Source organism: Lemur catta, chromosome 4 (assembly GCF_020740605.2).
Source record: "Lemur catta isolate mLemCat1 chromosome 4, mLemCat1.pri, whole genome shotgun sequence".
NCBI lineage: Eukaryota > Metazoa > Chordata > Mammalia > Primates > Lemuridae > Lemur > Lemur catta.
The window spans coordinates 106,238,816-106,262,424 of record NC_059131.1 but is presented as its reverse complement, the minus strand read 5'-3'; the positions used below and the strand labels follow the sequence as shown (position 1 = coordinate 106,262,424).

Sequence of the window (23,609 nt, the reverse complement as noted above, 5' to 3'; positions counted from 1 at the left end):
CCTCATCTTAACTAATTACACCTACAGCAACCTTATTTCCAAAGAAGGTCACATTCTGAAATACTGGGGTTCTGTATTTCAACATATGAACTTTGGGGGACACAATTTAACTCACCAAACCTTATAAGTCTTAAAAAAAAATCCCTGAAAGGAGGCATAATGTCACTTAGAGTTATCTAACAAACTCAAGATTTTGAGTAGGGAAGTTAGATCAATCTTACATACAAATAGCTGATCTCACAAGTGGTTTTAAGGAAGCTGGTAGGAGGATGACATTGTGTTGGTGGAATCTCCTGCCAAACAATTCCAAGTTGGGAGATGAAAAGTTCAGGCAAAAGTATGGCTAAATATATAGTAATGAAAATAAAACCGATTTACTTCACGGATAAATGGGAGGAAGTATTACAGAATGGGGGACCAATGCGACCTTTGAATCAGAAGATCTGGGTTTCAATTCTAGTTCTTACACTTATTTGTGGATGACCTTGGACAAGTCACTTAAACTCCCTAAACCTAGATTCCATTATTTGTAAAATGTGCCCTAGAGTAGCTAGCTAAGACCTTTAGATTTCCAGGTGTGAATTAAAGATTGGACCAACATGTGGTCCAAACTACAGAGTTCACATGGCAACTTTCCAAGCGGTTCTCGTGAAGCCCTTTTGCCTATAACTGAAGTCAGAGGGAGCACACCTTCCCCACCCTGCTCCCGTCCTTCTTGAGAGGAGATGGAATTCATAATACACAGAAACTTCTCTCTGAAATCCTCTTCTCATTTTTAACTCCTCTCAGCCTCTTAGCGCCTCTTATTGGCTAGAGGTAGGTGGTCAGCAGAGGTCGCAAAACCAGTTATTTAGTCTCACACCTCACTCAGGCACCTCCACCAAAATTTGGACTAACATAATTCCATTTTATCAGCTTGCTATGCCTGTGAGACTGCAATGGAATGAGCATTTTATATGGTGATAACAAGGGCAAAGTAATATGGCAGTATATGTTGGGAGTTTCAAAGTATTCATGCTCTTTCACCTGGTAATTCCACTTTTAGAAACCTATCCCAAGGAAATAAGTTGAAATGTGGACAAATATTTATTTACAAGTATGTTAATTGCAGGGTCATTTGTAATAGTGAAAAATTGGAAACACTCCAAATTTGCAACAATGGAGAAATGTGTTGTGTTCGTTTAATGACACATTTTACAACCTAAAATAATGTATAGGGTTAAAATGGTAAGTTTCATGTTATGCATCTTTTTGTTGTTGTTTTTGGAGACAGAGTCTTGCTCTGTTGCCTGGGCTGGAGTACAGTGATGTCATCATAGTTCACTGCAACCTCACACTCCAGGGCTCAAGCGATTCTCCTGCCTCAGCCTCCCTAGTGGCTGGGACTACAGGCTTGTGCCACTGCTCCCAGCTAATTTTTTCTATTTTTTGTAGAGATGGGGGTCTCGCTCTTGCTCAGGCTGGTCTCAAACTCATGACCTCAAGCATTCTGTTATGTGTTTTTTACTACAATTAAAAAATGTAGAGGAAATCTTTTATTAACATAGAAGAATGCTTATATTGTTCTATATGAAATAAAAAGCATAGGATACAAAATTATATGTACAATATGATTTCATAAAGATATGTGTAGGAAAAAATCTAGATAAAATATATAAAAACATTATCATTGTTTGCCTGTAGTTGGTGTTGGTTTTTGTTTTTATACTTTACTTAAAAAATTTACAACCAACAAATAAGGAAATGGGGCTTAGGAGATGAAAACTAGGTCTCCCTCAGTGGACCAGTTGAGAATAAAGGTTATGAAGCTGGGCTCTGTACACAGGCACTCTGGGATTAACTCCTGGCTCAAGTTCTCTGTAGCTCCAAGCCCTCGGGTGAATGCCTTAACCTCTCCCAGCCTCCTTCCTCATCTGTGCAATGTAATGGCACCTGTGTCTCAAGGTGGTTGTACGAAATCAGTGGTGCAATGTGTGTAATGGACTTAGCTCAGGGTCTGGGTACTCACTCCAGACACAGTGGGGAGGAGAAGCATCCCAGAGACAGATCTCCTCAGCCTGAATTCTGCCTCTTCCACCTCCTTCTAGTGATCTTGGGTCGTTATGTCTTTGCTTTACCACCAAGATGTAAAATGAGAAGAATGATAACACCTGTCTCATATATTGTTAGGAGGATTCAATGAGTTAATGCATGTAATGTCCATAGAACAGTGCCTGGCACAAAGCAAAAGCTCAATAAATGTTGATCATTATTATTATGTCATCATCATCATTATCAGCATCCTCATTATCTTATACCATCAAATATGGAACTGGAGCTGAGTTGCTAGTCATGTTCAATCTAGATTATCCTGGGCTTTCTAAGATTTAATAAAATAAGCTAAGAGACAAAATTTAACTACACTAAAAACTGGAAATGGCTCAATGTTAAAACAAACAAGCGAATGAACAAACGGATTAATAAACCAACTAAAAATGGCAAATGGGGAAATGAGAAATCAGGAAGTAAACTGGTAGCAAATATCACAGATAAAATTCATATACATATATCAAGAACTAATAGAATAAAACAGAAAAGCACTCAGATCTCAATCTATGTATTGGCAATGAGCATGGACAGCTCCAAATGGGATCCAGTTAGGAAACAAACAAAAAATTCCAACTCCCTAGTGCAGCTCGAGTGTCCCCAAGGTTTCTAGTTTTGGGGTCACCATTTTTTTTTCAAAGTAAAATCACTCAAGTCCCCAACCCATGTGGTTACAGGAAAGTGGTTTGTCCTGAGGATTTGAAAGGAAGCTAAGTTTTCTGGCTGCCTCTCACATTCTCTCTTCTGGACTACTTCTTCTGGCGCTCCCGTCGCTCTGGACCAGCTCATGTTCCAGAGCTGTGTGACGGACTTCATCCTACCAGGACACGGGCACTCTTTGAATCCCCCAAGTAAACATGCTTCCAAGTGGATGGCAAGCCTTAGTAAAAATCCATCATTGAAGTTAATCAATAAGGTCCCAAACAAGATGCTTTTGAGAGTCAGGAGACAGGAATGCTACCTGTTATGATGTAGTCACAGGCAAACCTACGAGGATGTTTACTTTTCTTTCAAGACAGCTTGAAGTTCCAGGTACTTATTGGGACTTAATTTGATAAGAATTAGTTCTAGATTTCTAGATTGAAAATAGAAAGGTGGGAAAATATGCTAAGGGAATTTTTAAGAAATGAGAATAAAATGACTAACTACCAATGCAGGAGAAAAAAATAAAACTAAGAGCCTAAGTCTGGGAGGTCCACATCCATCTAACAGGTGTTCCAGAAAATAGAGAAAATAAAGGGACAGACATTACCAATAAATCAAGACAGAGAAATCCCACTGAAGGACATAAATCTCCTGACAGTGCCCAGCAAAATGAATGGTAAAAAGATCCAAACCAAGGCACTTTCTCTTGAAATTTTAGAACACCACGGACAACAATCCTAACATCTTCCAGAGAGAGAGAAAAACAAAAACCAAAAACTATGTCACATACAAAGAATCAGAAATCAAAATGGCATTGCATGTCTCAATACAACACTAGAAGCTAGTATGGGAAAATTACTTGCAACTCAGAACTTTAAATTCAGCCAAACAGTCAAATATGAGACATGGCATTCAAGTTCCCCTCCAAATCAACCACCAATGCATTCTTTCTCAGAAAACTACCGGAGGATGTGTTCCATTATGACGGATAAAAATCAAGAAAGAATATGCTATGCATTCCATGAAACAAGAGATCTAGTACAGGAGAGAGGAGCAAGGACTTTCTGCCATGGCAGCAGGTAAAAGTCAGAGGACATCAGCTCTGCAGGAGTCCGAGAGAGCAGTCAGTCCACACTGGGGCAAAGGACAGAAGGTTGTTTGAGAGAGGCGATAGTTCATTTGATAGATTTAACTGTTAAAAAATTTGACTTGAGAGCTATTTGAGAATGTGGTGGAAATTATCACAGATACATAGAAAACTAACAAAATAAAATACAAAGCTATTATTAACTAAAAGAAAACCAAAAAGTCTAATCCTGGATTGTAATCATGGTGTATAATGTACTTTTTAGCTATAGCCCAATATTACATAGATCATAATAATGTAAACAGTTGAACAAAATTTAACCAAAAGTAAGAGATTATTCATATGTAAATCCTTGCTAAAATAGTGTTCTTTTAAAAACACGAACCATTGAGCCCAAGAGAGACCTACTCAATGCGTGCCTTGCAGGGTCAAGTGGAATCACCTCCCGCCACTGCCCCCCTCTCCCTCTCGCTCTACCTCAGATCTCGGTCGTCGCTCTCCTGCCTTCCTTCCAGGTCTGTTCTGTGACCTTGGCAGGGTGCGAGTCTTAGCCCAAGCGGCCTCTTTTCTCGGAAGAGCTGCGGGCCCACAGGGGTGAAGGTAGCTCTCCTGTGAAGGCGGCTCTCGAGGGAAGTAGCAAGTCAGGGCTTCGGGGGTGGTGGGAATCAGGCAAGAGGATGAGCTCCCACAGTACTGACAGCGAAGAGCCTGCAGTACCAAGTGGACCACTGCTGAGCGCCATGGAAAGTGAGCTACAGGTGGCAGCGAGAAGCGGGACCCCACAGAGTGCCACCTGTGCTTGGGCCCGCAGAAGAGCAAGCTGTGGCTGTGCTTCAAGGAGCTCTCCAAGGAAATGATCGTGACAGGAACGCAGGAGGATGTTCCTGGTGTTGAAGGTGAGTGTGTCTGGCCAGGACTCCAACACCAGGTAGCCTTCCTGCTGCACTTCGTGGCGGCCGACAACCACCCGTAGGTGAACTGGGAGTGGCAGCGGGCGGAAGCCCTGGGCACGGGGGCGCAGATGGTCTGCCCACCCTGACTCTCCCAACGCCGGGGCCACTGGATGAAGGCGCTTGTCTCCTTCAGCAAAGTCAAGCTCACCAGGTGCGACGGAGGCCAGATCATGCAGAACTCACCCAGTGAGAGCCAGGCTCCTCAGCGCAGGGTTCCCAGCCATTGCCTTCCTGACACCCTGTTCACAGCTGTGATAGCTTATCAGAACGAGGAGATCACAGCCCTCAAAATTAAATACAATCCATTAGCAAAAGCTTTCCTCGATGTAAAGGAAAGAAGCGATCACAAAGGCGTGATGGAAGAAAGCGGAGACAGCGAGCAACCTGGGTGCTCCCAGTGCAGGGGCTTATTCCCGGAACCAGCACCCTGTGTCCGCCTGCCATCCCCACCCGCAGGCCCCCTCTCGCTCCCCTCCATGCATGCGGGAAAGGGACCCCGCCCTGAGGAGCCACCAGTCCTCACCCTACCCCAGCCCTTAAGCTCATGGGAACAATTCTCCAACCTATTATTACAATTTGCATGTTTATACTATACACGCTGCAATCCCGTGAGAATTGGTCCAGCCTGGGAACGCCTGCGCATGCCAGCATGCTCCCCATGAATCATAACGCCGCCCCTCTGCTCCTCTAGTGAGCACCCCAGCCTGTGGTCTGTGAGCAACGAGGCCATCACTGCAGGCTCTCCGACAGCAGGGGTGTCTAGCCTGCCGGGAGCCCAGGGAGCCCAGTTCTTCCCGGCTCCCAGTGCACCCTGCACCCCTCGCCCCTCTGTCTGAGCTTCCTCCTCCTCAGGATGCCCACTGTATGAAGGGGCTGCTGCGGCCACAGACATTCCTGACAGCCAGTTCCACGGCTTGGCCCAAGGAGGCCTCACAGCTTCACGGACACCTGTGTCATCACATTTCATGTGAATCAAGGCCCTTGTCTTAAAGCATGCAGTGACTTTTTGTTGTAGCAACCAGTGTGGGTTGGATTGATCTGCTAGGCACAAGATGTCAGTCTCATGGGTCAAAGGAAGGAAATAAAGCCTCACTAACGTCATTGTAAAATAAGAAGAATACATGCTCTGCTACTTATCAAGAGTCCTGCCACTCCTTGCTCACATCTGCAGTGTTGTCCTGAGCGGTTTACAGGTGAATCTAAGCACTGAAAAGATGCAGTTGGCCCAATTCCCCATGATTCACAGTCAATTTTTTTTTGCCATGGTCTAGAAACTTTAAAAATTTATTTCTCATACAGCATATAGGTGACTTTGGCACACCAGGATTTGTACACTCCACTGCTCCTACTTTAGTGAGATAAAAGGCACTTTAAATTCTCTTTCTTGTTGCTTTACAGTAGTTAGAATTGGGCTGTTAAGGCCAGAATAAAACCACAGTTGAGGACAGCAGGCTTAAGTCGCATTAGAAATTGACTGCTCTGCCACTACGATGTGTTTATTTTGAGTATACATAGTTAATCTCTTGTGTTGTTGAACATACTGTTCAACAACTGTTTTATATTTTTCTTTTGACAAAGTAGCCAAAAATAATCAATAAAAAGCATTTCCTGAATAATAAAGGCAATATTCAAAAAAAAGTGAACCATTGAGTTGAAGAAATTCTTTCTTTTTAACATCAGATATAAATGATACCAGCTGCAGTGGTATGCTGGTAAATAAATATTTAACAACAGATTCTCAAAAAGAAAGTTTGACAAATTAACATTTTCTCCATTTACTTTCAAAAGTCTAGAAAATTAAAACAATAAACAAAATCCTAATTTATAGTGTTTGCCAATTTCATGGTGTAAATTACTCCTGCTATGGTCAATTTCAAGGTATCAGCGTGACAACACTTAAGATGGAGTTGGAAAGAAGTGTGCAGTGACCATTAGGTAGTGTTTTCATGTCACAGATCCGATAGACATAGATAAGCTCAAGAGCATAATAATAGCAAATATATAGTAAAAGAATTAGGAAGCAATGAGTTCTGAGTACTTACTACCTTTGTTTTAAATATAGTTTATGCCAGAGAAAGAAGTAAAAGGCATTTGAATCAAAAAGGAGGAGGTCAAATTGTCCCTCTTTGCAGACAATATGATCTTATATATAGAAAAACCTAAAGACTTTACCAAAAGACTCTTGGAATTGATACATGAATTCAGTAAAGTTGCAGGATACAAAAGTAATATACAAAAATCAGTATCATTTCTACACATGAGCAATGAACTGGCTGAAAAAGAAATCAAGAAGGCAATTCCATTTACAATAGCTACAACCCTCCCCTAAAAAAAAAACCTAGAAATAAATTTGACCAAGGACCTCTATGAGGAAAACTACAAAACACTGGTGAAAAAAACAAGAGGATACAAACAAATGGAAAGACATCTTATGCTCATGGATTGGAAGAATTAATATTGTTAAAATGACAATACTATCTAAAACAATCTACAGATTTGATACAATCCCTATCAAAATACAGTGACAATCTTCACAGAAATAGAAAAAAATTCTAAAATTTGTATGGAACTGCAAAAGACCCCAGATACCCAAAGCAATCCTGAGCACAAAGAACAAAGCTGGAAGCATTAGACTACCAGACCTCAAAATATATTACAAACCTGTAGTAACCAAAACAGCGCAGTACTGGCATAGAAACAGACACATAAGCCAATGGAAGAGAATAGAGAACCCGAAGTTAATCCACATATATACAGCTAACTGATTTCTGACGAAGGTGCTAAGAACATTCATTGGGGAAAGGAGAGCCTCTTCAATACTTGGTGCTGGGAAAACTGGATATGGATTCATATCAGCAGCAACCTGGGTGCGGTGGCTCACGCCTGTAATCCTAGAGCTCTGGGAGGCCGAGGTGGGAGGATTGCTTGAGTCCAGGAGTTGGAGGTGGCAGTGAGGTACAATGATGCCACTGCACTCCAGCTGGGGTGACAAAGCAAGACACTATCTGAAACAAACAAACAAACACAAGCATAGGCCGCAAAAGCAAAAATAAACAAGTGGGATTATATCAAACTAAAAAGCTTCTATTCAGCAGAGGAAATAATCAACAGAGTGAAATGACAATCTACAGAAGGGGAGAAAACATTGGCAAACTACTCATCTGACAAGGGATTAATATACAGAATATATAAGTTCTCAAACACCTCAACAGCAAAAAACAATCTGACTAAAAAATCGGGCAAATGAGATGAATAGACATTTCTGAAAAGAAGTCATACAAATATATGAAGGCAACAAATGTATGGAAATAATGCTCAACATCACTCATCATCAGGGAAATGCAATTCAAAACCACAATGAGGTGTCCCCTCACCCCAGTTAGGATGGCTATTACAAAAAAAAAAAAACACCCCAAAACTAACAACTACTGATGAAGTTATGGAGAAAAGGGAACTCTTAAACACTGATAATGACAATGTAAACTAGTACAGCCACTATTGGAGAACAATATGGAGGTTCCTCAAACTACAACTAGAACTACCATATGACCCAGCAGTCCCACTACGAGGAGTTTGTCCAAAGGAAAGGAAATGATTATATTGAGGAGACATCTGCAGCTTTCATGTTTGTTGCAGCACTGTTCACGATAGCCAAGATACAGAATCAGCCCAGGGGTCCAACAACAGAGGAAGGGATAAAGAAAATGTGGTACACATATACACAATGAAATACTATTTGGCCACAAAAAGAATGAAATCCTGTCATTCTTGGCAACATGGATGGAGCTAGAGGACATTATGTTAAGTGACATAAGCCAGGAACACAAAGTTAAACATTGCATGTTCTTATTCATCTCTGGAAGCTAAAAAAAATTGATCTCATAGAAGTGAAAAGTAGAATAGAGGATACTAGAAGCTGCGAAGGGTAGGGAGAGATTTGTTAAAGGATACAAAATTATAGCTTGATAGGAGGAATAAATTATAGTGTTCTGTATACCATGGTAGGATGACTAGAGTTAACAATAATACATAGTTTCAAATAGCTAGAAGGAGAATGTTGAATGTTCCTAACACAAAGAAATGATAAATGTTTGACATGATGGGTATGCTAATTACCCTGATCTGATCACTAGACATATATGTATTGAAACATCACTATGGACCCCATGAATATGTACAATTATTGTCTTTCATTTAAAAAACAAAATTAAATATAGTTTATTTAAAAGCAAGTAAATATAATTTAATTTTAAATTATGGCTGTTTTGCCACTGGCTCACAAAATTCTTGAAAATTAAAAATTAACTCTCAGGAGCTGGTATAAACTGGCTCTAGTACAGCCCTGGCTGCCTTGGAAAAGAGCAAACATGAGTCAGTGCGTAATTTTTCACATTCAATCAAAAGGATGGCACATGGTTTGGATGCAAACTAGGAAATTCAGGAGAATTCCTCCTGCTGACATGTCTTATAGGATGTTTATTACATGATTGAGCTTGGTAACTCTGAAATAACCCTAAGCAACTCATCAATAAAGTGATAATAGTAACTACCCCTGGATGGACAGTCCAGACTTTCTGCTTTTCCTCTCGTCTCTTTTCCCTTCGCACTCCTTCATTTAGCCTGCGGATTTCATTTTCTCCCTTCTTTCCTGTCTCCATTCGCCTCCTGCTCTTTGTCTTCCACTCTCATTTTCTGCATTTTGAGGTTCCGTGTTTTTTCTCCCATCATTTTGCTTTCTTCTTTTGATCCTCATTCTTTCCAAACTGAAATGTGCTGTAAGTATAAAAGACACACCAGATTTCAAAGACGTTGTATAAAAAATGTAAAATATCTCATTGATTTTTAAAACATAGAGTTCTTGTAAAATAATCTTTTAATATGGTGGATTACATAAAATATATTATTAAAATTAATTTTACCTTTTTTGTCTTTTTAAATGTGGTGACCAGAAAATTTAAAGTTACTTACAGGGCTTGCATTATTTCTATATTCTCGTGGACATTGCTGCTCTACGCCTTGAAAATAAAAAATTTACCAAATCTCTGCTAAGTCTTTAATTAGGTTCCCACTAGATATCTGGGACTATTTAAATTTATCTGTTTGAACTAAAACGTTCTCCCTTCCTTATACTCTTCAAGTACAATGAATGAATGACAAACTATTTGAATTTCCTAACCATGTGAGAATTTTGTTACCTTTTATTTATTTTTCATGATTATGATTCAGAAAAAATAACCCCTGTCACTATTTTCCCTTACGGATTACCCGTAAAAAGAGTCGCTTTCTCCAGCTAACACGTGCTCCTACTGGACTCCGAGCCAGCCCGTGAGCCCACGGGGAGAACGCAGCCCCGGGCTCTCCCACCCCTGAGCAGGCCTGAGTCAGGTGACTTTCCTACCTGCCTGGGGGAGGGACCTAGGCACTGTCAGTCAAAGGCAAGACCCAACGTAGGCCCGCGGACTGTCAGGTGGTCCGTGCATCCTCTGCGCGTTTTGGATGGTGGACCAAGACCAGTCAGATTTCTCATCTCGGGGGAAGTTTCCTCCGGATTAGCCTCAGCCCGAACTGCAAACCTGGAGAGCGAGGCCGGCTCCAGGAAGAACATGCAGAAGCAAAGGCAGCAAAAAAGAGAAGTGGGGAACAGGAAGAGGAGCAGATTGAGGAAGAGTTAAAGAGAAGCCAAGTCATAGCTAAAGTGAGAACAACAGCCCATGCTGCTTAAGAGGGTCCCACGAGATGGCCTGACCAGCAGGGCTGCTTCCGGGTGGGTGTCCCAAGCAGCCCGTGCCCGTCTCCGCGAGGCGGGGCTGCGCGGCGCGCCCCCTGCTTCCTGTGGCCCGAGCTGCACCCCGTCCCCCACCTCCTTCCTGCGGCCCGAGCTGCACCCCGTCCCCCACCTGCTTCCTGCGGCCGCGAGCTGCACCCCGTCCCCTACCTCCTTCCTGCGGCCCGAGCTGCACCCCGTCCCCCCCTCCTTCCTGCGGCCCGAGCTGCACCCCGTCCCCCACCTCCTTCCTGCGGCCCCGAGCTGCACCCCGTCCCCCACCTGCTTCCTGCGGCCCGAGCTGCACCCCGTCCCCCACCTGCTTCCTGCGGCCGCGAGCTGCACCCCGTCCCCCACCTCCTTCCTGCGGCCCGAGCTGCACCCCGTCCCCCACCTGCTTCCTGCGGCCGCGAGCTGCACCCCGTCCCCCACCTCCTTCCTGCGGCCCGAGCTGCACCCCGTCCCCCCCTCCTTCCTGCGGCCCGAGCTGCACCCCGTCCCCCACCTCCTTCCTGCGGCCCCGAGCTGCACCCCGTCCCCCACCTCCTTCCTGCGGCCCGAGCTGCACCCCGTCCCCCACTTCCTTCCTGCGGCCCGAGCTGCACCCCGTCCCCCATCTCCTTCCTGCGGCCGGCCCCGAGCTGCACCCCGTCCCCTACCTCCTTCCTGCGGCCCGAGCTGCACCCCATCCCCCACCTCCTTCCTGCGGCCCCGAGCTGCACCCCGTCCCCCGCCTCCTTCCTGCGGCCGCGAGCTGCACCCTGTCCCCCATCTCCTTCCTGCGGCCCGAGCTGCACCCGGTCCCCCATCTCCTTCCTGCGGCCCGAGCTGCACCCCGTCCCCCCCTCCTTCCTGCGGCCCGAGCTGCACCCAGTCCCCCGTGGCGGCCCGCGCTCTGCGCACCGCGCTTTGCACGTGCAGGCGGAGGTCTGGAGTCCGAGGAAGACGGAAGGGGGAAGTGTGTGTGTATGAGGTCTGATCAGAAAGTATCCAGCCATTGCATGTCACATTTTTCATACTCCACGGCTGGAGACTTCCCGGACAGACCTCACATGAGACAGAGAGAAAGGGGAAAGTTTTTGTTGGTTTTTTTTACAGGAAAAAAAATTACATCCCAAAGATATCTTCACATATGGTTCTGAGCATACTATTTTTGGCTGCTAATTGTGAATAATGACTTACAGATTTTAGAAATCCCACGTGAAGGCAGTGCAGACTCTTGCACACCTAGATTAGTGAAAAAACTATGGGCTTTGGGACCAGACAGACTCGGTTTTGAATCTTGGCTCCATCTCTTACTGGATGATGACCTTGGGCAAGTTTCTTGTTCTCTCTCAACCAATGTCCTCATCTGTCAAATGTATATGCTGTGTGTAGTTTGTGGTCAGGATTAGCCAATATCTTGTGTGCGATACCTCCTGCACTTAGAAAGTAAATGCAAACTTTAGTGATAATGATGAAATGACACAGATTCCTGTTCCCTTACTTGGCCCAACTTGTTTTTGGTAAATAAATCAAAAAATAAGTAAAGAAGGCGGGGCGCGGTGGCTCATGCCTGTAATCCTAGCACTCTGGGAGGCCGAGGCGGGTGGATCACTCGAGGTCAGGAGTTCGAGACCAGCCTGAGCAAGAGCGAGACCCTGTCTTACCAAAAATAGAAAGAAATTATCTGGACAGCTAAAAATCTATATAGAAAAAATTAGCCGGGCGTGGTGGTGCATGCCTGTAGTCCCAGTTACTCGGGAGGCTGAGGCAGGAGGATTGCTTGAGCCCAGGACTTTGAGGTTGCTGTGAGCTAGGCTGACGCCATGGCACTCACTCTAGCCCGGGCAACACAGTGAGACTCTGTCTCAAAAAAAAAAAGTAAAGAAAACGTCTTCATTTACTGACAGTGTAAAATGTTTAAACATGTTGGTCTCTGGAAAAAGGAAGAATATGTCTTTGGACAAGTGATTATATACGATATACAATGTGAGTGTGCTGATCATAGTTGTTTGAGAATTTCTGAAATGAAAAAGATTTTAGAGCTTAGTTCATCCAACAAACTAGGAATACCCTCTCCAACATTCCTGAAAGGTCCAACACTTGTTTTCCTGTGTCTGTAACGTAGACAAGCTTATATATATATTTGGGTGGGCAGCAGAGCAAACTGGGTTTGTTTGTCTTTGTTGTTTTTCTTTATACAGTTTTATATTATGTGATTTCCTCCCCTCTACAATATATGTAGAAATACATGCATTCCATTTTTAATAAAAAATTGCCAATGATTGTAAATTTTTTTAGAACCCACACCCTCCTCAATTTTACACTACATAAACCCATTATAATCATTAACTTTTAAATTGATCGTTCCTCCTGTGGACAAATCCATTTGGAAATTTTCATTACTGGTGATCTCCAGCAATGTGGCCTAAATCTTAAGTCAAGTATCAATAGAATCTCAAAAATGATACTTTAAAAAAATTGATTTATACTCTGCAATCTACATATAAGATATCATGTCTATTTTACCACTTCACTTCAAGACAAGGCCTCTAGGTAAGCCTTTCCTATCCTCTTCCAGTCAGATTGCTAAAATTATGAAGCCACAGTTTCTATTCCTTCTTTTCACCAGGTGGCCACCCCACCCAATTTGATGGGCAGAATAACTACCCTGGGCTTTGAAGAAATGCATCATCAAAGTGCTCTAAGCTGTTGTGGAAAACCAGGAAAAAATTAAACATATAATGATATTTCTAAACATAGAATGATCCAGCAATTCCATTTGTAGGTATATACCCAAAAGAATTGCAAGCAGGGACTTGAACAGATACTTATGTAACTCATGTTCATAGCAGCATTATTTACAAGAGCAAAAGGTGAAAAGAACCCAAATGTCCATTGATAGATGAATGAATAAATAAAATGTGAGATTACACACACACACACACACACACACACAGGAATATTACTCAGCCTTAGCAAGGAAAGAAATTCTGCTGGGCACAGTGGCTCACGCCTGTAATCCTAGCACTTTGGGAGGCCGAGGCGGGAGGGTTACCTGAGGCCAGGAGTTCACGAAAGGAAAGAAATTGGGATACATGCTACAACATGGAAGAAGCTTGGAAACACTGTGCTAAGTGAAATAAGCCAGTCACAAAAGGACAAATATTCTATGATTTCACTTACGTTGCAAGGCCTCACCAGGTTCATTGCTTGCTGCTCAAGAGGAAGCCAATACGCTGAGACAGCAGGGGTTACAGCAGAGCAAGAGTTTGATATCGCAGGTGCCATGCGAGGAGATGAGAGGAAGTTCTCAAATACGTCTTCCCGAGAATTTGGGAGACAGGGTTTTTAAAGATACTTTGGCAGGCAAAAGCCTGGGCAATTGGGTCTACTAATTGGCTGGGTTTGGGGCAGAACCATAGGGGTGTAGAAATTGTCTTCTTTGCTGAGTCGGTTCCTGGGTGAAGGTCACAGGACCAGTTGAGTCAGTTCCTTGGTGTGGGCCATGCGTCTGGGTGGGTCAGCCATTCCACTGGAATGCAGGGCCTGGAAGATACGGCAAAAACTAGCCTTAGGTTTCCCAAGGGTGATGTTATCTATGGGAGCAATGAAGAAAGCTAAGAATCTTGTTGACGGTTGGCTATAGGACTCCTGAGTAGTAAGTTTAGGAAAGCGAGCTAGGGAACAATGGCTGGTTATACGAGGCCTGTCCAGAAAGTATCCAGCCATTGTTAATATAGCGACAATGGTTACAAAGCTGGATACTTTCTGGACAGCCCTCGTATATATCTATTTCCCCTACCACTGTTCCTACCTTGTGGTCCTTTATTAATTTTATAAATGGCAGTTTCAACATGAGGTACAGAAAGTAGAATGGTAGTTTCCAGAGACTGAGGGGAGGGGCATGTAGGGAGTTATTTTAATAGGTACAGAGTTTCAGTCTGGGATGATGTGAAAAGTTCTGGAGATGGATGGTGGTGATGGTTGCACAACAACGTGAATGTACTTAATGCCATTGAATTATACATGTAAAAATGGGTAAATTGGTAAGTGTTATGTGTATTTTACCACAATTAAAAAAATGCTCTGAGATTATGATGTATGAAACATGTAATGCTACTAACATGCAGTAGAGGGTGGAGGGGGTTTAAGCTTTACAGAAAAGCTCTATTCAGCCCACTCCTGCAGCTAACACTGACCTTGTCCATGAATCAGCCACACACCTGCAGCTCTGCTGGGACAGTGCAAGTCCTGGGGTAAGAACTGCAGCTTTGTTTATTGCAACCTCAAGAAAAAGAAATAAGGGTTGCAGGGTGTTTTCTTAAGAGGAGATAATTTGAGCTAATATAGATGGGAGGAAAGTAGACTTACTCAGATATTTAGTCTTTATTATTTTGCCTAAAGATTAATGATTGTTGACCTTGGCACTATTGATCTGAGGAATTGTCTTGCAGGGACTTAAGGTTTGAGTTTCCTTTCACTGGTTGTAGATTATACCTGGTCAGTCCTTCCATCCAGAGTGAATGGTCCCAGGCATCATGGTGAGTTTTCTCTAGCTTTTATTTTCCCATAATACATGGTAACAACATTTGTTGATGAGATCGTTGGCTATTTAAAGCATAATTGTTGCCCCTTAATAAGTTAAAAGGTTTTGCATTTGTGCCACATGTCTAAAAGTAGGGGCAGATCTGACGGGTCTTGTCCAATGCAGTTCTTGCTCGGTTTCCTTCCGAGGTCCACAGTGGGCAAAGAGGGCCCTGTGGCTGCTGTGGAGTAGAGGCTGGTTAACAACACGCAGGCATTTGACTCCCAGAAGAGCTTTCTCCCAGACCACCTGTACTGAGCTATTAGTTAGGGATGTGTGCACTTTGAGTTTTATTTAAATTCTTGTGAACTTATAACTCTTTAAAGAATATAGTTACCTGTAGGAAAAGTCTCTTGAACTTTGTGACAGCTAGCATAGTGTCCCATAGCAGCTGCATAGGGCTTCAGAGAGAGGCATATGGGGTGGGAGGGAGGGAGAGGCCACCGTGGTGCTGGCCAGGTCAGTGGAGTCAACCTTGGCTACCACATCCCACACCCTAAGCCACCTCACTACAGGTCTTGAGGTGCCTTCCATTTGGGCTTGGCTACCAGCCAGAAGGGACCAGACACGTCTGGGCGCAAATTCCTGCTCTACTGCTTATTGACTGGGTCACCTTGTGCAAGTTACTTAACCTCTGGCCTTAGCTCCTCCCTCTATAAAATAGAAATAGTAATAGCTACCATTTTGTCAGGTTGTTGAGGGGATTCAATAAAATAACGTATGGAAAGTACTTAGCTCCATGTTGGACACAGGCAACACTCAGAAAAATGTCCTTTTTACTCTCATATTGCAAAGATCATTCAACATTCAATGGGTTTTTAACCCCTTCTAAATTTCTTTGCATCACTGAAAAAAGAGAAATTAGATGATTAAATATTCTTTGCCAAACCACCAATTGTCATTTCATGGTGTCCTTTGACTTGGACTATTAAATCACAAGCTATTAAAGAACGTCATTCTCTGTTTTTCATCTACTTCCAGCATAGTAGTCATAGTGGTAAGGATATGATAATAATACATATACTATTTATTGAATACATCTTTTATCAAAAGCTTATGTCCTACTTTTTAAATTGTTTTAATGAAATGTCATAATGCATAGGCACTGCCTGACAGATAGTTATTTTATTCTATTAAGAGGAGTTCAAAAAGAGTTACTTCCTCTTCCATTATATTTCCAGACAAGGTTATGGTATCAGGCAGAGAGAAGTGGGTAGGAGATAGAGACTCTGACATCGTAGCCCACAGGACAGCAGATAAAGCAACTATGTTAAATTCTGCTGCCTTTTTCAGGGGCTGTGGCTCTCAGGCATAAAGGCTTAAAGTAATTTGCTACACATTAAAGCATTCTGTGAGATGATAACATTAAAAGCACATTTTTCAACTTAATTATTATAACTGCCAGGGCCCTGCCAACCTGTGATGGAGCCTAAGGCAAAAGAAAAAAAATCAGTAATACTGATCCTGGGTTTATGAAAAATTTCAATATTTTGTTCCACATCGATTTTTGTATCAATTTTGATTTTTAAAAATATTCATGTAAACATTATTTATCTTGATTACTGAGTTCCTTGACACCCCCTTAAAATTTATGCCTTACTTGCCTCACCCTAGTCTTGGCCCTGATGACTGCTACCATTTATTACCTGTGATACGGTGGGTGGGGGACTGGGTCAGTTATGCACGGCGTCTATTTTGTGCCTCTGCACAAGCCCCATTTTACAGATGAGAAAACCAAAACTTTCAGAGGCTAAATAATGGTCCAAGTACACAGCCAATGAGTGGTAAAGATTGGACTCAAACACAGAGCTATCAATCCCTAATACCAAACTCATTCTTTTTGTTTGTTTTTGTTTTACTCTGTTGCTTGCGCTAGAGTGCAGTGGCGTCATCATAGCTCAGTGCAACCTCAAACTCCTGGGCTCAAGCGATCCTCCTGCTTCAGCCTCCTGAGTATCTGGGACTACAGTTGCATGCCACTATACCTGGCTAATTTTTCTATCTTTTTGTAGAGATGGGTCTTGCTCTTGCTCAGGCTGGTCTTGAACTCCTGGGCTCAAGCAATCCTCCCGCCTCAGCCTCCCAAAGTGCTAGGATTACAGGCGTGAGCCACCATGCCTGGCCCCAAACTCATTCTTTAACCATCATGCCCTGTACTGTATCAGGAATTCACAACATAAACTCATTCGTGTAACACATATTGTTTTTTTTTTTTTTTTTTTTAAGACAGAGTCTCACTCTGTTGCCCACGCTAGAGTGCTGTGGTGTCAGCCTAGCTCACAGCAACCTCAAACTCCTGGGCTCAAGTGATCCTCCTGCCTCAGCCTTCTGAGTAGCTGGGACCACAGGCATACTCTACCATGCCCGGCTAATTTTTTTCTAAGATTTTTAGCTGTCCAGATCATTTCTTTCTATTTTTTTAGTAGAGACGGGGCCTCACTCTTGCTCAGGCTGCTGTCGAACTCCTGAGCTCAAACGATCCGCCCGCTTCGGCCTCCCAGAGTAGGATTACAGGCGTGAGCCACCGCGCCCGGCCCACATATTGTTGAGAGCGTACTGTGCACCATGCTGTGCTAAGGGATCAAATGTTGAAATCATTCATTTATACATACACACATCCAGCCGGCATCAATATTTGCTCAGCACATGTCACGTGCTGGGGATGCAGAAGTGGACGAGACAGACAGCGCTCAAGAGGCGAGGGGGGAGGGGCAGGCCATAAACAAATGAACCAAAGTTCATCTGCTAAGAGGTCATTCAGAAGAGACAGTGAATTCACAGAAAATTATTTTCCCCACCTAGTGTCGCAGAAATTAAGATCCTCTAAAATTTAAGGAAACTGAAAGAAAATGTAAACTTTATAGTTACACACTAGATGATATGGACACAATAATTTGAGTAGTAACTAATCCTTCAGGCAACAGTGGTAAACTGATTTTCTATTGGGAATATTTAGAAGTAAATGTAGAAAACTTATTCTTAAATATATAACAGTTTAGAAATTTGTCGGGAACTAAATTAATTACATAGAATATTCACTTGTTTTATCTGATAATTACACTATGCATTTACATATTAATGCAGTATAATATTTTAGTATATACTGTACTCTAGGGAGTCACTAACATGTGAACAAAGAAAAATACTACTGAAGGTATCTGAAATCATTTGATCATGTTTTTAAAAGTTGGTGTTTTGAGAAATCATCTAATGATGGGGACCTCGACAAAATTAGTGTTTTTTCCCCCAAGATATTTGAGAACACTTAACAGAGAAAAAATAGTTTATAAAATATAAAAATCATGTAATCAATGTGAATAATTAATTTTTTATTTTTATATATTTTTTGAGATAGAGTCTTGCTCTGTTGCCTGGGCTAGAGTGCCATGGTGTCAGCCAAGCTCACAGCAACCTCAAACTCCTGGGCTCAAGCAATCCTTCTACCTCAGCCTCCCAAGTAGCTGGGACTACAGGCATGTGCCACCATGCCCCGCTAATTTTTCTATTTTTATTAGAGCTGGGGTCTCACTCTCGCTCAGGCTTGTTTCGAACTCCTGAGCTCAAGCAATCCTCCCACCTTGGCCTCCCAGAGTGCTAGGATTACAGGCATGAGCCACCGCCTCCGGCCCGATAATTAATTTTTTTTTTTAAATAGGAATTCTCTAAGTATACAACGTGAGGGAATTCACACAAAGGTGTTGCGATGGTATGTATTAGCAAGATTAGGAATAGATGCCGTCTATACTTTACTGGTATTAATGGCTACATGGAAAATCCAGGTGGCACTCACTCACATGCATGCCCCCTGCCTCTCTCTCTCTCTGTTCTCCTCCCCGTGATGATACAAACCAGGAAAAGGGTCCTCAGAAGGAGCTGAATCGGTGGCTCCTTGATCTTGGACTTCCCGGTGCCCAGAACCGTGAGAAATAAATGTTTGTTGTCTAAGCCACCCAGTCTACGGTGATTTGTGATAGCCTGAACTAAGACAAAGCATTTCTTTTTTAAGGGATTTTGGGAAATAGCCACAGGGTTTCTAGAATTTCTTCACTTCAAAAAAAAAAAAAAAAAAAAATCTAAACTTGAGGGGCTTCTAGAGAAAGAGAAATCCAGATGAGAGGTAATATTCTCAGTGGCCTTGTTCGTGTCCCGCTTTGTTACCGCACCGCGTTTGCGGGCGCGGGCGCGCATGCGCACACACAGCGGCGCCGCTCAGGGTGGCAGGACGGCGTGAAGCGCAGAGCGGTCTCTGCACACCGCGCTCTCCCTGCTGAGTCTGGCTTCTGTCCCCTGCGTGTCCATGAGAGGCCTGAGGGTCACTGTGTAGGACGCATGCCAGCGGAAGCAGGACACCCGCCGGCACGCCGCGCAGACAGCGGGAGGGCGCCCCGAGCCACTGTCGCTGACTTCGCCCCGGCCCCCTCCCACGGGGTGCTCTGCAGTGTCCCAAGGGGTCTTCCCTGCCAGGCTGACACCTTCCAGGCATTTCCACCCAACAAGAAGGGGAACCTTTAAAATGTACGTCAGAACCAGTCACTCCTGGACTCCAAATCCTCCTCTGGTTTCTCATTTCAGTCAGGAAAATGACCCAGTTCTTAGGCGATGTGACCGCTTCCGTCCTCGCCCCCCAGCTCCACTCCTGCCGCTCCTCACCGCTCCAAGCACGTTCCCACACCGGGATCTCTGCACCTGTACCTGCCGTCCTCTCCACCACCGCTCCAAGCACGTTCCCACAGCAGGATCTTTGCACCTGTACCTGCCGTCCTCTCCACCACCGCTCCAATCATGTTCCCACACCGGGATCTCTGCACCTGTACCTGCCGTCCTCTCCATCACCGCTCCAAGCACGTTCCCACACCGGGATCTTTGCATCTGTACCTGCTGTCCTCTCCACCACCGCTCCACGCATGTTCCCACACCGGGATCTCTGCACCTGTACCTGCCGTCCTCTCCATCACCGCTCCAAGCGTGTTCCCACACCGGGATCTCTGCACCTGTACCTGCCGTCCTCTCCACCACCGCTCCAATCATGTTCCCACACCGGGATCTCTGCACCTGTACCTGCCGTCCTCTCCACCACCGCTCCAAGCACGTTCCCACACCGGGATCTCTGCACCTGTACCTGCCGTCCTCTCCATCACCGCTCCAAGCACGTTCCCACACCGGGATCTTTGCACCTGTACCTGCTGTCCTCTCCACCACCGCTCCACGCATGTTCCCACACCGGGATCTCTGCACCTGTACCTGCCGTCCTCTCCATCACCGCTCCAAGCGTGTTCCCACACCGGGATCTCTGCACCTGTACCTGCCGTCCTCTCCATCACCGCTCCAAGCGTGTTCCCACACCGGGATCTCTGCACCTGTACCTGCCGTCCTCTCCACCACCGCTCCAAGCACGTTCCCACACCGGGATCTCTGCACCTGTACCTGCCGTCCTCTCCATCACCGCTCCACGCATGTTCCCACAGCGGGATCTCTGCACCTGTACCTGCTGTCATTATTAAGAAGGTAGCCGACCCATCTTAAATGCAGCATAACTTCACATTGTTTTACCAATGAACACAAATTTCTGGGTTCTTTTGCGTGACGGAATCAAGACTTCAGAAATATTAGAAATGACAAATATAGATGGCAAGAGCCAATTTGTCAGTTATGAAATTCAACCAAATCTTATTTTAGAGAATGCCAAGACATCTACTCTGTTACTTAGTAAAGTTGATTTACTCTGGGATGAACATCTCCTTCTCTTGTAATTTGTTTGGCATGTATCAGTGGAATACTTCCAGAACCAAAGTATGGCTTTTGGAGGTAAGGTTTCTCTTGATGACAATGCATTTGACTACTAAAATACTGTAATGAGAACTATAAAACTGGAGCATGTACATTTCTTAATTTTTTGTATTCCACAGGATAAAGTCTACTTGCTTTTTACCAAAATGGGTGTAGAAAACCTGACAATATCGAATGCACAGATGCCACACATGCTTTTCCCTACTTATCCTACAAGATTCCAGTATTTAAATTTTGCTAACAATATCTTAACAGATGAGCTGTTTAAAAGAACTATCCAATTGCCTCATTGGAAAACTCTCATTTTGAAGGGCAATGGACTGGAGACACTTTCCTTAGTGAGTGGCTTTGCTAGCAATACACCCTTGAAGCACTTGTATCTGAGCCAAAATCTATTACAACATAAAAATGATGAAAATTTCTCATGGCCAGAAACCCTGGACATCATGAACCTGTCATCCAATAAACTGCTGATTCTGTTTTTAGGTGCTTGCCCAGAAATATTCAAATACTTGACCTAAATAATAATGAAATTCAAACTGTCCCTAAGAGACTATTCATCTGAAGTCCTTACAAGATCTAAATATTGCATTCAATTTTCTAACTGATCTCCCTGGGTGCATCTCCCTGAGAGTCATTTCAGTAGACTCTCAATTCTGAATATTGAAATGAACTTAATTCTCAGCCCATCCCTGGATTTTTTTCAGAGCTGCCAGGAAGTTAAGACTCTAAATGCAGGAAAAAATCCATTCTGGTGAACCTGTGAATTAAGAAATTTCATTCAGCTTGAAAAATATTCAAAGGGCATGATGGTTGGATAGTCAGATTTATACATCTGTGAATACCCTTTAAATCTAAAGGGGATTAAGTTAAAGGAAGTTCATCTTCCTGAATTATCTTGTAACACAGCTGTGTTGATTGTCACCATCGTGGTTATTATGCTTGTTCTGGGGACAGCTGTGGCCTTCTGCTGTCTCCATTTTGACCTGCCCTGGTATCTTAGGATGGTTGGTCAGCGGACACAAATATGGCGCAGGGTTAGGAAGACAGCCCGAGAACAACTCAAGAGAAATGTTCAATTTCATGCATTTATTAAATACAGTGAACGTGATTCTCTCTGGCTAAAGAATGAATTGATCCCCAATCTAGAGAAAGAGGATGGCTCTGTCTTGATTTGTCTTCCTGAGAGAAACTTTAACCCTGGCAAGAGCATTGGTGAAAATATCATAAGCTTCACTGAGAAAAGCTGTAAGTCCATCTTTGTTTTGTCTCCCCACTTCGTCCAGAGTGAGTGGTGCCATTATGAACTCTGCCCACCACAACTTCTTCCATGAAAATTCTGATCATATAACGCTTATCTTACTGGAACCCATTCCATCCTACTGCATTCCTGCCAGGTGTCACAGGCTGAAAGCTCTCATGGAAGAGAAAGCATACTTGGAATGGCCCAAGGACAGGCATAAATGTGGGTTTTTTTGGTCAAACCTTAGAGCTGCTATTAATGTTAATGTACCAGATGCCAGGGAAATGTAATGAATGTGTGAATTACAGACCTTCACAGAGCTGAATGAAGAGTCCAGAGGTTCTTCGGTCTCCCTGATGACAACAGACTGCCTATAAAACCCCACACCATTAGGGAAATTGTGGCCCACATACACTGTTGGGCTATAAATTGATACAACTTTTATGACAGCAATTTGGCAATATCTATTAACATAAAAAAATGGTTATTCCTTTCATATCAGTTCCTGGAAGGAGTTCTAAGAATATATCCTACAGAAACACCTGCATGGATTTGCAAAGGTTTATGTAAGAAGGTGTTCAACCCACTATTGTTTATAACCGTGAAAAATCGAAAACATCCCAAATGTTCACAAAATAAGGATTCAATAAATTGTAATACATTAATGTAACAGAATATTACATAGCCATTAAAAAGAATCAAGCAGTGGTATATTTACCGGTGTGGGAACATTATATTAATATGTTAATTTGTACATTGAAATAAAAGTCTAAAGGAATCTGTAGCAACACATGGATGTAGTGACAGTGGTCGGGTCTGGGAGGTTTGGATTACAGGGAGTGTTTGATTTTCGTGTTATATATTTCTATAGTGTTTGAATTGCTTAGAATGAATTTGTCTTTTGTAAGTAGAAAAAACAATAAAGATAATTTTTAAAGCCTACATCCTACTCATTTTGCTTGAGTCTTCCCTTCTAGTCTCACAGATCACAGGAAGAAAACATGCACTCTTAAATTTTGCAAAATTGTATTTCAAAAACAAGCATCATGTCACATCCTTCATTAGAAAAAAGTTGTTGTTGCTTACCCCGTGATAAAGGAAGAGAATGTCATAGTCCTTTAAGATCTGTCACCAATCTCCTCCTACCTCCTTGCATCCACCCTTGATCCCTACCCAGTTACTGGCTCTTCCCCAGAACACTGAGTGCCCTTTCTCGCCCCCAGACCCTACGTTTGACATTGTGCCTACCTGCAGGGCCTTCCCCACCTTGGTTTGTTCAGGAAATCTTATCTTTCCTTCAAGGCACAATCTAAATGTCAACTCCTCTTTGAAATCTTCCTCACTCCTTCCCCTAAGCATGATGCTCCTCGAATCTCTTTAACACTTTGGATGTATTTCTACCACCCAACGGATTATGTTCACCTGTAAAGTTTCCATTTCTCTCTGGACTAGAGACTCCTCAAAGACAAAGAAAG

The 23,609-nt window shown here is 43.4% G+C and overlaps 1 protein-coding gene and 1 long non-coding RNA gene across 4 annotated transcripts; one reads left to right on the top strand and one right to left on the bottom strand.

Moving 5' to 3' along the window:
- Positions 1-8,953: 8,953 nt before the first annotated feature.
- Positions 8,954-10,762, bottom strand: LOC123636528. 3 transcript variants are annotated; one of them, XR_006734573.1, is made up of 3 exons: positions 10,706-10,762; positions 10,169-10,360; positions 8,954-9,543 (listed from the first exon to the last, which is right to left on the bottom strand). It is a non-coding gene; the product is annotated as an uncharacterized LOC123636528 (long non-coding RNA). The 3 variants fall into 3 exon arrangements; XR_006734574.1 differs by lacking the exon at positions 10,706-10,762 and adding an exon at positions 10,668-10,698; XR_006734575.1 differs by lacking the exon at positions 10,706-10,762 and adding an exon at positions 10,631-10,660.
- An 8,922-nt stretch (positions 10,763-19,684) lies between these two features.
- TLR10 (toll like receptor 10) lies at positions 19,685-23,076 on the top strand. The gene is given in 5 exon segments (XM_045550644.1): positions 19,685-21,359; positions 21,362-21,436; positions 21,439-21,521; positions 21,524-22,200; positions 22,202-23,076. Coding segments are annotated over 5 exon segments (2,820 nt in total). The 3' UTR covers positions 22,512-23,076.
- Positions 23,077-23,609: the final 533 nt, after the last annotated feature.